At 47.3% G+C, this 13,078-nt stretch overlaps 1 protein-coding gene across 6 annotated transcripts in view; it reads left to right on the top strand.

Annotated features, from left to right (window-relative positions):
• Positions 1-574: 574 nt before the first annotated feature.
• Traf1 (TNF receptor associated factor 1) overlaps positions 575-13,078 on the top strand; it is a 20,582-nt gene continuing 8,078 nt past the window's right edge. The window contains exons 1-6 of one of the 6 annotated variants that reach the window (XM_031369965.1): positions 575-689; positions 2,667-2,705; positions 3,017-3,214; positions 3,602-3,713; positions 4,158-4,305; positions 5,947-6,031. In XM_031369965.1, the coding sequence (XP_031225825.1) occupies positions 4,184-4,305; positions 5,947-6,031 (207 nt within the window). In that variant the 5' untranslated portion in view covers positions 575-689; positions 2,667-2,705; positions 3,017-3,214; positions 3,602-3,713; positions 4,158-4,183. Of the gene's footprint in view, positions 690-2,666; positions 2,706-3,016; positions 3,215-3,601; positions 3,714-3,960; positions 4,306-5,946; positions 6,032-13,078 lie in introns of those variants that run through there. The other 5 variants (XM_031369966.1, XM_031369967.1, XM_031369968.1 and 2 more) reach the window with 5 other exon arrangements.

The following is a 13,078-nucleotide window of genomic DNA, read 5'->3' as shown; positions in this document are numbered from 1 at the left end:
GTCTGCAGGGCTACACAGGAAGGCCTTGACTCAAAACAACAATCTATCCAGTTAGTAATCAAGTGAGGAGCCCAAGTCAAATTAACCCAAACAAATTAAAAATTTGTTTGTTGTTTGTTTATCTTTTAAACTAAATTTGTATCCTGACACTAAATTCCCTAACACTTTGGGTTAAGTGTGTGTGTGTGTGTGTGTGTGTGTGTGTGTGTGTTTATGAAATGCTGTGTGTGTTTAGCATAAAAAGCACAACCACTTTCCTGCTTCACCCAGGTTTTTTTAGCCCCCAGTGCCAAGATAGCCCAACTGCACTATCTCACTGCCATCTGCACCATTCACAGAGATTGGCAGAGCTTGCAGGGTGCTGCGCTCTTAACAAGAATCCACTGTAGTAAGGCTTGCTGCTTTTTCACACATGCCCTGCGGTATTTCAGGCTGGAGCTCAATGTTTGTGTGTGCACTGAATATCTCACGTGTGCAGCCACTGAAAGAGTGCTAGGAGTCAGCTAGCAGATGCAACCCAGCTCTGTTTCCCTGAGGGAGGAGCGATCGGCCCGCCCCCGACCGGCCTCCGAAGCCAGCCCAGCCCAGTCCCACCCGCCTGCCCAGGCCCAGCTTCCCTTAGCTTCCGCCAGCCGGGTTCTCTGCCCCAAGGACGCTCCCGCCCGGTGCGAGCAGGAGGCGGCGCACAGGTTGGTTGTCCCTCACCCGCAGGTCCCCAAGTGAGAGCATACTCAGCCCCTCTCCCTTCCTGAGCGGTGTCCTGGTCCTTCAGTTCTGCCCTCAGCTCTGAGCTCGTCCTGATGTGGCCCGGGACATAGCCTGCTGAAGGAAAGGGGGCAGGCAGGCAGGGGGTCATAGGCAGGCGACTAGACAGCGTGTCCAGGCAACGGACAGCATGTGCGCTATGGATCCCAATCTGGGCACTCTCACTGAGACATTCCAACGTGTGGGGTGTGGCCCAGGTCCCCAAAGACTAGAAGGAGGCATGACACCTCTGCTCGGCAGATAGATTCCCCATTCTGGGAGCCATGGAGATAGGACTAAGGGATAGGAGGTGGGAAGATGGTGAAAGATACCCATAAAGAACCACAGCGGAGTAAAAAATAACTCTGAAGGGTGCAAAGGAAAGTGCTGTCATAGAAGAGAATGCTAGAAGCCCACTGGCCCTCTTCTAATGGGACTGAAATTAGGGCAGGCCCGGAGCACTTGACATCATGTAGGCCTATAACAGGGTTGAGTAGATTCCCTGGAGTTTCAGCAGCTGTGTGGACAATCTTCTTTAAACTTTGTACCGCAGCGTGAGAAGAGAGAGTAGATATGAAAGAGGAATTTGGGATAATGGCCAAGCTCATTTTAAAGCACAGGTCTGGGCTCAGTCCTACCTGCCTCACTAAGCAAGTCACTCAATTTATCTGTGCCTTGGACCCCTGAGCTATAGAGTAGGGGTCTCCAAAAATTGGAGGGAAATATTGACAAAATGTTTGTAAAAGTACTTAAAACGAGGCTGAAATTGTGGCTCGGTAAGCAAGCACTTGTACGCAGCCTTGGGTTTGATCCCAGTACTGAGAAAAACAAACCTCTTAACTGGCAGCACCGAGCAGCAGCGCCTGTTATCTTAGCCCACAGCCCCGTGGGAGTGTTCTAATGCTGATCACAGGAGCTGGGAGATGTGGAGTCAGTGAGGGGGGGAGAGGAATAGGACTGGAGAAAAGGACCTAGAAGCTGGATGGAGCAGAAAGCTGGGTGCCTCCCTGTGTCTCAACAGAAGAAAAGGATGTGTGGAGTGCAGGGGGGTGTTGCTCAGGCTGAGGAGAGAGTTAAGGAAATGCCTTTCTTAGAGTAGGGAAGGAGATTCGAGGGCATTAGATAAGCAGGCTGGGCAGGGTTCAGTTGAGAATGGAAGTCCATAGGATGGAGTAACCTCTTTGCCAATAGCCACTAGATATTCTGGTATCACCCAGGGATGGTAGACCATTGACTATCTAGAGTCATAACAGGGTCTAACTTGATCTGACCACCTGGAGGCTCAAGGAAGCTAATAGATGCAAAAACACAGTGTAAGTGTGGTTTGCCATTTTAAATCTCTCATTGTGAGAAACAAGAAGGGTGTGGCCACCAACTGAATAAATTATCAAAGTTTTTGGAGCATGTCATTTGGGCCAAGGCTTTTGCCACACCTTTACCTACTGTGCCAGCTAGCTATAATTGTCAACTTGACATGACCTGGGAAGAGAGTCTCAATGAGAGACTGTCTACATTGGGTTGGCCTGTGGGCATGAAGTAGGAGATTGTCATAATTGAGTTAATTGATATGGAAACATGCAGCCCACTTTGGGTGGCGCCATTCCCTAGGCAAGGGATTGTAAACTGTGTAAGAGTGGAGAACTGAGCTGAGTGCAAAGGAGCAAGCATCCATGCATTTGTTTCCCTCTGTCCCTGACTGTGGATGTGATTTGACTAGCTGTTTAGAATCTTACCTTGACTCCCCAACCCACCCCATCAATGATGGACTTTAACCTGGAATTGTAAGCTGAAGAAATTTCCTCTCATGTTGCTTTTTTTGTCAGGGTGTTTTATCATAGCAAAAGAAATGGAACTGGAACACCATCTCATTTGATTACCTCTGCAATTGGGTAAAATAGACATTTTTATCCCCCATTTTACAGATACAGAAAGTGAGGCTGAGACACATTGAAGACAGTGTGGTGAGTGGGGTGTGGTGAGTCTGGCATAGTGGCACATGGCGGTGCTCAACTTTATTCCCATAACTTGTGGAGGAGAAGCAGGCAGATCTCTGTGAGTGTAAGGTCAACCTGGTCTACATAACAAGTTCTAAGCCAGCCAGGGTTGCATAGTGAGACCCTATCTCAAAATAAATAAATAAATAAATATTAAAAGACTATGTGATGGATCCATGACCCCATTCTAGACCTGTCTGGGCTTAGAGCAGCATGTACGTACATCTGCAGTTTCGTTGGACAGAAAGGTATACAGAGGTCATTTTGTCATTTGACAGCCTGAGAGAACCTGATGCCCTGACACATCCCAGGCTCTGAAACTTCACCATGCTTCCTCATTCTTACTTCTTCCATGTTGGAACAGCACAGCCCTGGTTCGGCTCCCACCGCTCCACCATAGGCTGTGCCTCCTTGAGCCTCACACCTTGCTTCATGGAGCTGTACTTAGCTACAGAAGAATTGTAAAGATCACAGGAGTACGTCTGCACAGCACACAGTCAGTTGTATTTTTTCCATGTTCTCATTTCATGCACACATGGATCTCCAGTCTGATGGGCTGCTGAGAGCAGATCCCCATGCACCTGGACTCCTCTAGAGCTTTGCTCTCAACAGGGAAGTGGGGGCTCCTGACCAGATGCACAGCCGCCTATGACTTCCTGAGTGGGGCTAGGGAGGAAGGTGTTGCTGAGTCTGAGGTGCCGAGGTCTTAGGCTTAAGCGAGGGAGGGCCCTGTTCATTTGTCACCATCATGACTCATGCACAATGCCACTGGAAGGGTGGGGTCATCGGAGGCCTTTCTGTTGCCTCTGGTTACCTCAGTCATAAACCCTAGCGATCATTTGTCGCAATCCATTTTATTTCAGACATAGGGTAGTCAAGTGACAGGATGAGAAAGTGACATTTACCTAAGGACACCCAGATACCCTAGAGGACCCAGAACTTGAATTTTGGACCCTGGGGATTCCCATCAGAAAGGTGAGCCCCATTGTCCCAGAGGTACATGGCTCAGAGGTACTGGGGCTGTGGGGGGGGGGGCATAAGACAAGAGGCCAACCTTGGCCTCTCCACCGAGGGCCCGGGAGGGGATAGAGGAAGCCAGCGGCAGCCCGTGGTTCTCAGGCAGAGGAACCATGACTCTGGAGAGCCAGGGCACTACTCTCTTCCTCTGACTCTGTCTCTTGCTCTTTCTCACTCTGAAAAATGTCTGGACACTCCCTTAAAGTTTTCAGCCTCTGTCCAGGGGATTTTTTTAACCACAAAGGGTAATTCCTACTCCACCCTTGCTGTGACTCTGCTATGACGTTGGACCACACAAGCCAGAGAGGAGAAGATAAAGTCACCAGAAAGGGTGGCCCGGGGCCAGAACCCACCTCTCTCTCCAGACTCCACAAGGCTGGTCCTCTCTGCTCTACTTAACAGACCTTCTGGCCACCTGAAACCCCAAGATGGCCTCCAGCTCAGCCCCTGATGAAAACGAGTTTCAATTTGGTTGCCCCCCTGCTCCCTGCCAGGACCCATCAGAGCCCAGAGCTCTCTGCTGCACAGCCTGTCTCTCTGAGAACCTGAGGTGAGGGGACAAAGAGCCAAGGGCCGGTGGGAAAGACTGCCAGGGAGGAACCTTTGATGTGATGTGGGGCTGAAGGGAACTGGTGTCTGTGAGCAAATAACTTCACCTCTCTGGGCCTAAATTTCCACACTCTTTTCTTCTGAATACTGCCCAAATCTCGGGCTGTGGATGGATGGATCAGTAGCCATGGAAAGCTGTCAGTAAGTCCAACTACTATTAAGGTAGAATTTTAAGCATCACTCACCCACTTACTGTGTGGCCTGATATGGACCCTGAATGTCTCCAAGCCCCAAAGTCTTATCTGTGGAGCTGTCTTCTGCCTCACAGAATTATTCTAAGACTCCATCAATAGCATTCCTAGAACTTCTTACAGTAATAAATGTGCTCCCCCCCGCCTTGGCAAATACCAAACTGTGATAAAAAAACACAATCTTGTTTTATTAGAACCAGTTAAAGGGGGCAGAGATACAGTAAAGTATCCATTTATGCTTAAAGAGTAAATAATTGCATCAATAGCAGCATTAACACCCTGCCTTGAGCAATTGTTATGCACCTGCTGTGTGCCAAGTACCCAGTCCCTGTGCCCTCAGACCAGCTTGCAGAAAGCAGTACAATCACTGCCCTATTGCATAGATGAGAACTGCAAAGTCTCCCAGACAGATCAAGTTGCCTTGCCTCCTGTGAGTTTCCTGGTGAGGAAACTCCTAAAAAGCCTTGGACCCCGAGCACGATCTTTTCTTTGGAACCTTACAACATAAGAATGTGGGGAAACTGAATCAGTCAAATGAGAAGTCCGCATTCGGTGACTAAGGGGAGGAGGATGCAGGGGCAGGGCTGGAGGTTGTGGCTGTGGAAAGGCCACATGGGGGTGAAGACCGATGGGCTTCCTGGCCAGCTAATGCTCTGAGCTTATATGGGCCCACCCCAACCCCCATCCCACTGAAAACCTGGCAAACAAATGAGCAGTAGCTGACTGGAGCATGCAGGCAGGGGCCCAGCCTGCAGTGCCCTGCTCTGGATCTGCCTCACTATCCTATGGCCTTGGGTTCCTCACCTAGAAAGCAGCTCGGACACTCACTATCAGTCAACGCTATGTGCACAGGTGTCCCACAGAGCACCCTGGTCCAAATCTGACACCCATTTCCAGTAGACAGACCCTGAGGTCTCTTCTTGTTCTAATAGACCAAGATCCCCTGCCATGGCCAAAAAAGGAGAGACCAGAACCACATACAGGGTACTGAGAAAAACATATGGAGTTCCAAGCCCAGAGTCCCTTACCTAATCCCTTGGGATTGGACATATTGGGGAATCCAAAATTTTTGCAAATTTGGAAAAGGCAAGTTCTCCCAGAAGAGACCCTGTAACCAGGCAACCAGGCGCTTGCATGGTTATTCTACAGTGGGACAACCATAACCCTACCACATGGATGAGGAAGGAAATGTCAGATAAAGACACAGCAAGCTTCAGGAAACAGTGGATGCCAGGGTTTTGAAGGCCTTGGCAATGGGCCTCTAGGATCATGGAGTTACTGCAAGAGGCAAGGTCTGGGCTTTGTAGTCTGTCAGGCAGGCATGAGTGACTGATGGCAGGTGCTAGCAAGGTGTAGTACCTTATTTAAAAGACTTGTTCGTGTTTCCCCAGAGATGGTGAGGATCGGATCTGTCCTAAATGCAGAGCAGACAACCTCCAACCTGTGAGCCCAGGAAGCCCTGTGACTCAGGAGAAGGTATGTTAGCACAGACAAGGAAGAAGGCCTGTCCGTCTTTTGGAGACTGATGAGATGTTTCTGTCTGTGCGGGCCTGAGTTTGGTCACTAGAACCCATGTAATAAAGCTGTGTGTGTGTGAGGAGGCACATGGATCCCTGGGGCTCGCTGGCCAGCTGGCCTACCCTACATAGTAACTTCCAGCAAATCAGGATCTTGTCTCAAAAAATTTGTTTTAAAAGTGGGGTGGCAGGCCCCTGAAGACCAACTCCTGAGAAAGTGGAGAGAGGCAGGGGGGAGACTCAGCCAGGTAGATGCAAAGCACATAGTTTCCCATGGGGCCCCTGACTGGTGTGTTTAGCCTTTGTCTTGAGCCTACAATGAGTTTGTTTTATGAGCAAGGCAAGGTGTTCACAATGATGATAGCACATCATGCTAAGCCACCTGGCAGGCTCTGATCTATTTACAATTGGAACCACCAGTTGTACACTGGACTAGAGCAGGGGTCTATAAACTGGCTCCTGAGCCAGATCTAGCCCACCTCCTGGTTTTATATGCAGCCCATGGGCTAAGAATAGTTTATATGTTTCTAATTGATGGAAGAAATCACATTTAAGAATTCATGAAGCCTCTATAAAACACAAAGTCTATGTCCACAAGTAAAGCTTTATTAGCATCTATCCTCTCACCTGTTATCTGTGGTCACTTTCTCCCTGCAATGGCAGAGGTGAGTACTTATAATAGAAACTTCAAACCCCCAAAATATCTCTGGCCCTTGACTTGAGAAAGTCAGCCAGTTCCTGATACAGAGAGAAACCATTTTCAAATTGCCTCTTGTGTGAGCCAAGCTGTGAGTCCAGGAGTAAAATGACCTTTGAAAGGGGCCAGAAAGACATACTTACTCAATACAGCCTTGAAATATGCTCCCCAAGCTGAAAGGACCTTCATGGGGTGCCTGTGGAGCCCAGAGGTCTTTAGATCCCACCAGCTCATAACAACAGGACAAAAGTGTAGAAAAACATTCAGTTTTGTAAGTTCAATTATCTCCGTTTAGAGAGTCATTCTTTACTCTGAGTGTTTCCTCCCTTTATATTTCTTTATGGAAATGACATGAAGGTAGCTGGGGGGTTGTGGTAAATCCTTTACTAGACACAGGAAAAAGGATGGCAATCTTTATGTTCACAATTCAAATCCCAAACAAAACTTGTGTGGGTCCAAAAGTCCAACCAGGCATGTAGAAGCCACTGCATAAACCCAGCATCTTGGTTTACATGTGAGGAAGACACTCTGGGACTTAAATGCCAGAGCTCCTCAGTGGCCAGAATCTCTTCTTGGTCATCCTCTGTCCCCACAGCGAGACCAATACAGGCTGCTTTCAGCCGAAGCTCCCTCTAGCAGTTCACAGTGGCCTGTAGATCTTTGGTGTGCAGAAAGGGTTTATGTCACTCAGTGTGTGACTCGAGGCAAATCTAGACCCTATTTCTCCCTTGGTAAAATGCTTTGTGATGCAAAGTTGGTTCTAGAAGGTTCTTCCCAAGATCTGTGACATCTGAGTCACAGATCAACAGCTGCCAGGGCTCCCCTTCCTCTTACCCATTGGTCCAGATGTAGTAGGGGCTCCACATCTGTCCCCCTCCTTTGCTCCAGTCCCTGTCATTCAGAGAGTACAGGGACTTCCTGCCCTTCCCAGAGCTGACTGAAGGGCTTTCCCTTCTATTTCCTGGCATCCCCCACACACCCGACCTCTGGTGGACTCTCAGACAATAATAAGGATCAAATTCATTTCCACAGAAGAACTTCTGAGCCTCCCTGTTTGGCTGTCTTTGGACCAGCTACCACATGGGAGCAGACACAGACGCCTTACCATGGGCCTCTGAGCCCCAAGTGTACAGCACAGTGAATGGGCTGTATACTTTTTCCAAGGCTTGTTTTGTTCTTTCCTCTCAGGAAAATTCAAACATACCACTTATGTAAGTGTTAGATAACACTGTCCAGATATACTTGAATGTCACTTAATCTGGCAGCCTTATTTGTTTTTATCTTTATTAAGATAAAACCCAATACAAGCAGAAGGTTTGGATGGAAGAAGCACCTGGAGCCAGGTCTCTTACTTAACCCATTTTTTTTCTCCTGCCTCAGCATCTAAGAGGCGTGAGGGATGTCCAGGGCTCTGCAAGGGCACAGGTTGAAATTTGCTGCCTTGGAATGAACAAAGTAAAAGGCTGGAGAGATGGCTCAGTGGTTAAGCCACGGGGGAGTTACAGCAGGGATGACTCTGCTCCTGCCCCTGATGGGAACTTTGGGGGACTTTTAACCTAAGGAAAGTGACTAATACTAAGCCAATCCTTTGCATGTGGTCACTCCCACGATTGTCTGTGTGTCTTAGAGTACTCAGGAGATAGAAACTGGGCAGAGAGGCCAGGCTAGAGAGTAGATGAGTTTAGTCCAAGGTGTTCATCTCGCACACCCTCCCCACACCATCTGTTTATCAGCCTGTTTTCATCACCCTTAGTCCATGATAGATTAGTATCTCCTTACTAAGGGCCCAGTTACCAACATAGCAAGCAAGTATTAGAAGGTCAACGATAGCCTAGTTAAGAGGGGCCATTCTTGCCTAGAATGATCTTCCTGAACTATCCACAGTGAGGTAGGAGACAAACCAGGGGTTTGGGGCGGAGGAAGGGCTGGGCAGATAAGGGTGCCTGCTGTGTGAGTAAGGGGACCCATGTTCAAGTCCCCAGAACCTGTGTTCAAAAAAAAAAAGCTAGGCTTAGCCAAGCATACCTGTAACACCAGCACTGTAAAGGGTAGAGACACTCGGAGGATCACTGGGGCTCCCCTACCAGCCTAGCTCTAGGTTCAGCGAGAGACCGTCTCAGGGACTGACTTCTCAAGGTGGAGAGTGATAGTGCGGGTATCTGATGTCCTTTTCTGCACCTCATATGCACCTGGGTGCGCACACACAGGACACACACACACATATACACATATACTCATACACACACACACATACACACATGCACACACACATACACACTCATACACACACACTCACACACACATACACATGCACACACACAGGACACACACATACACACACTCATACACACACATACACACACTCATACACACATGCACACACACATATACACATACACACTCATATACACACACACTCATACACACACATACACACACTCATACACACACACATACACTCATACACACACATACACAAACACATACATACACACACTCATACACACACGCACACACACACATACATACACACACTCATATACACACACACACTCACACACACACATACACCAGGAACTAGAAAATAACACTTGATTCTGTTTGCTGAGACCTCCACCCCTCACCCCCAAACAGAAAACTGTTTTTCTCACTTTCTTCCCTCTGAGGTTCAGTCAAGAAGATGATTGTGCCTCATGATAATGCCATGGCCTTTTCTTTCTTTCTTTCTTTCTTTTTTTTGTTTTTTTGGTTTTTCAAGATAGGGTTTCTCTGTGTATCCCTGGCTGTCCTGGAACTCACTCTGTAGACCAGGCTGGCCTCGAACTCAGAAATCCTCCTGCCTCTGCCTCCCAAGTGTTGGGATTAAAGGCATGTGCCACCACTGTCCGGCACCATGGCTTTTTCTTGAGCCCCAAAGTTTAAATGGTCAAATCAAACTTCCAGTGTGTATATATAGTGGGCTCCTGCCGATGGGGTTATGCCTAGAAAATGTATGGCACTATCAAGCCACACACACACACACACACACACACACACACACACACACACACACACTCATATATTGAGTTCTGGCCACAGCACTGACTTCTTTATTTTTACTGAGCTGAAGCAGGCTTCATTTAAGGAAAGCCAGTCAGTCTTCTGTTGCCAGAGTCCCTGTATGTGTAAGCAGACACTAATCATGTCTCTCTTGCATTTCTTCCCTGTCTCTGTATCTGTGTTCTCTGAAGTGTGATAACCAGTGTGAACTCCCCATCCTTACATTCCTAATGTGGAGTTTGCATCTATAATCTTGGCAATACAGTAGCATCCTGGTGGTCCCATTGATTTATTGATGGGCATTATATCAAGGCCCAAGGCAAAGAAGCAGATGGTACCTGAACCTAAATCCTATGGCAAAGCTGTTCTCCAATGCCCTGCTTCATAGACTGCTGTCATTTTCTTCATTTCAACCTCAAATGGAAAATCAGCCCCAAATGCTTTTTATACATGATATATGAACCTGGCAGGAACACTCATGGGAGACGAAGACTCTGTAAACACAAAGGCTCCTGGGGTGGGGAGAGTACCCTAGACAACCCGGGTGCACGCAAGATAACCCCAGGGGCCTTGTGAGGAAAAGCATCCACAGGAGATGGGAAAGCGATGCAGACTTTAAAGATGGAGAGAGGGCCCGCAGGCCAGGGCTGCCTCCAGAGGAACATGCCGTTGCCAGCATGCCCAGGTAGACTTCTAGCTTTCAAAACCACGAGATTGTAAGTGTGCATTATGTTAAACATGTAAAGTGTGTTTTCACACCAAGAGGCAACCACTATGAGCACTTACATATGTTGCCTCATAGTCTTATAATAACTGTAAGACTGGTTAGGGTTAACTCACTCTGCAGATGGGGAAAGTAAGACGTGGCAATTTAGTAACTCTCCCAATGCCATGACACTAAGTAATATGACAACATCAACAGTAATATACATGCACACACATGTACATATATATATATACACATGTGTGTGTGTGTGTATATATATATATACACACATACACACATACATACATACATACATACATACATACATACATACATACATACAAACATACAGGATGCCTCTGAAACTCACACCCTGAGTACATCATAAGGAATGGGTGACTGGTGTCCAAAGCTGGCAGCCTGGCTGACCTTAGGCCCTCAGAAGATCTCTTGAGTTGCCCTGACCATCTTTCAGCATTTGAGGCTAGTCGCAGTAAACTCCTGTGCATGCCTCATCATTAGGGTGAGCCAGATATCCATGAGACCCACAGCAGGCTGTCCTACCCACAAGCCCTGCTTACCTGTGGGTGCATCCCACTGTGTAGGCAACGTCCAAATCCCAGTGTTCACTGTACCACTTTCTCCTCCTTATCCTTCTGAGCATTGTCAACGTCAAGCCACAAAGGATGGTAACTGTGGACATGAAGGAGTCATAGAACCTTAGAGAGTCTTAGATCAGAAATACCTGCATCTGGTGTTCCTGAGCCACATGTCAACAGCAGTGACCTGTGGGAGAGGCTTCATTGAGATAGATTCCCAGAGCCAGTGTGTCTCACCGACGTGGCTACCCTCTGCTTGCTCCCATCGGACATCTGTTTTTCATTCTTGGTTGGGAACAGCTTGTCCCTGCAAACAGAGGGCAGTGGGGCAGATGGGTGGGGCTTTGCTAGGCTAGGCTCTGCATCCCAAGCCAACTGCATGAACCAGCTGTGAGAAAAGCAAGTCCTATGGCCTTGTGTCTACTCAGCCTGAAGCCCTCTGGCTCCCCCTCCTTCCATCCTAATCCTCTTTGATTATTCTGTCAAAACAAATTCTCATAGAATCAAGCTATTATTTACATGTAGAAAAAAATGTGCTCATTTTAAGTGGACATTTTGATGAAGTCCTGGTTAATGTACAAAATCAAGCAGAGTCCCCACTGCCAAGATGACAAATGCCTCTGTCCTACAAAGAGCTGGTCACTCCCAGCACACACAGCTCCTTCAGCCTAGCATCAGGCAGCATGCCTGCTGTCAGTCGGGGCCACCATGCTGCTTCTGGACTTCTTAAGAAGGGTATCCTGGAGTAGGAGGTCTTTTAACACTTAACTTCTTTCCTTTAACACAATAGCTTCAAGGCTCCTTCATGTGATAGCCGATGTTAGTATTAATTCCGTTTGATGTCTGAGTAGAGTTCTGTAGGGAGAAGATACTTTCTGTGATCCATTTGTGATTCATTGTGTGACCCCTTGGCTGTTCTCAGATGGTTTCCAGGTTGGGGTACACCTGTCTTTTACTACTTTCTCCCATCCTTCTCAGCCCCCTTCTTTCCCCCTAACACTAGATAAGAGAGAAAAAAAAGGATAGAGAGGAAAGGAAAGAGCTCCATGAATAATATCAGGAGTTAGAAAGGGGGAGCCGCTATTGTTAGGCTACTTCCTCCTGATTAGGGGTGTTGAGTACTTTGGAGCAAGTTTGACCTTGCCAGCAAGTAATCTAATTTCTTTTTCTTCTTTTATCTTCTTTATGCATGACTCCATAACAAACCATAACTAACAGCAACCAACCAACAACCTACTCCACTTCTCAGAGCTCTAGCATTTATATACTCGCTAAAAAGTCCCCAGAATCCCAAATGTCACACAATATCAGAAACTATCTGCAGCTAGCAAAAATTACACCTCTGCTAGAGCATGAGGCAAATCATAGTCAGCTGCTATGGACAATCTGAAGCAGTCCCGTATCCCCACACCTGGGATTAAAATGAAAACACATTCTTATAACATTTCTGTGGGTTTTTTTTTTAAAAGAAATCAAAATGATAAAGTTGTCAGTACATTGGGATTGCTGTGAATTAAGTTGCTTATATGTCTACACACATCTCTGTGTAGACATGAGTTTCTGTTTCTCTTGAATAAATTCCTGGGAGTATGGTCAAGTATAACTTGTCAGCAAGTGATTTAAATAAGTAGGGCTTGGCTTTTTGTAAAATATTTCCATAGGGCTGGGAACATAGCCCAGTTAGTAGAACACAAATGTGGCACACTAAGGCCCTGGGTTCAGTCCCCTGATGTCATACACGAAGACTGTGACACATGCTTACACTCAGCATGCAGGAAATGGAGACAGGAGACTCGGAAGTTCAAAGCTGGCTGAGTATGATAGTGCATGACTTAGTCCCAGCACTTAGGAGAGGATTTGATGACGGAGGCAGGAAGAGTTGTGTGAGTTTGGGGATAACTCGTTCTACATAGCGAGTTCCAGAACATCTGGGGCTAAGTAGTGAGGAGGAGGAGGAGGAGGAGG

The sequence above is a fragment of the Mastomys coucha genome, unplaced genomic scaffold (genome assembly GCF_008632895.1).
Source record: "Mastomys coucha isolate ucsf_1 unplaced genomic scaffold, UCSF_Mcou_1 pScaffold15, whole genome shotgun sequence".
In the NCBI taxonomy this organism is placed as follows: Eukaryota; Metazoa; Chordata; class Mammalia; order Rodentia; family Muridae; genus Mastomys; species Mastomys coucha.
This window is presented reverse-complemented; position numbering and strand designations above follow the sequence as displayed.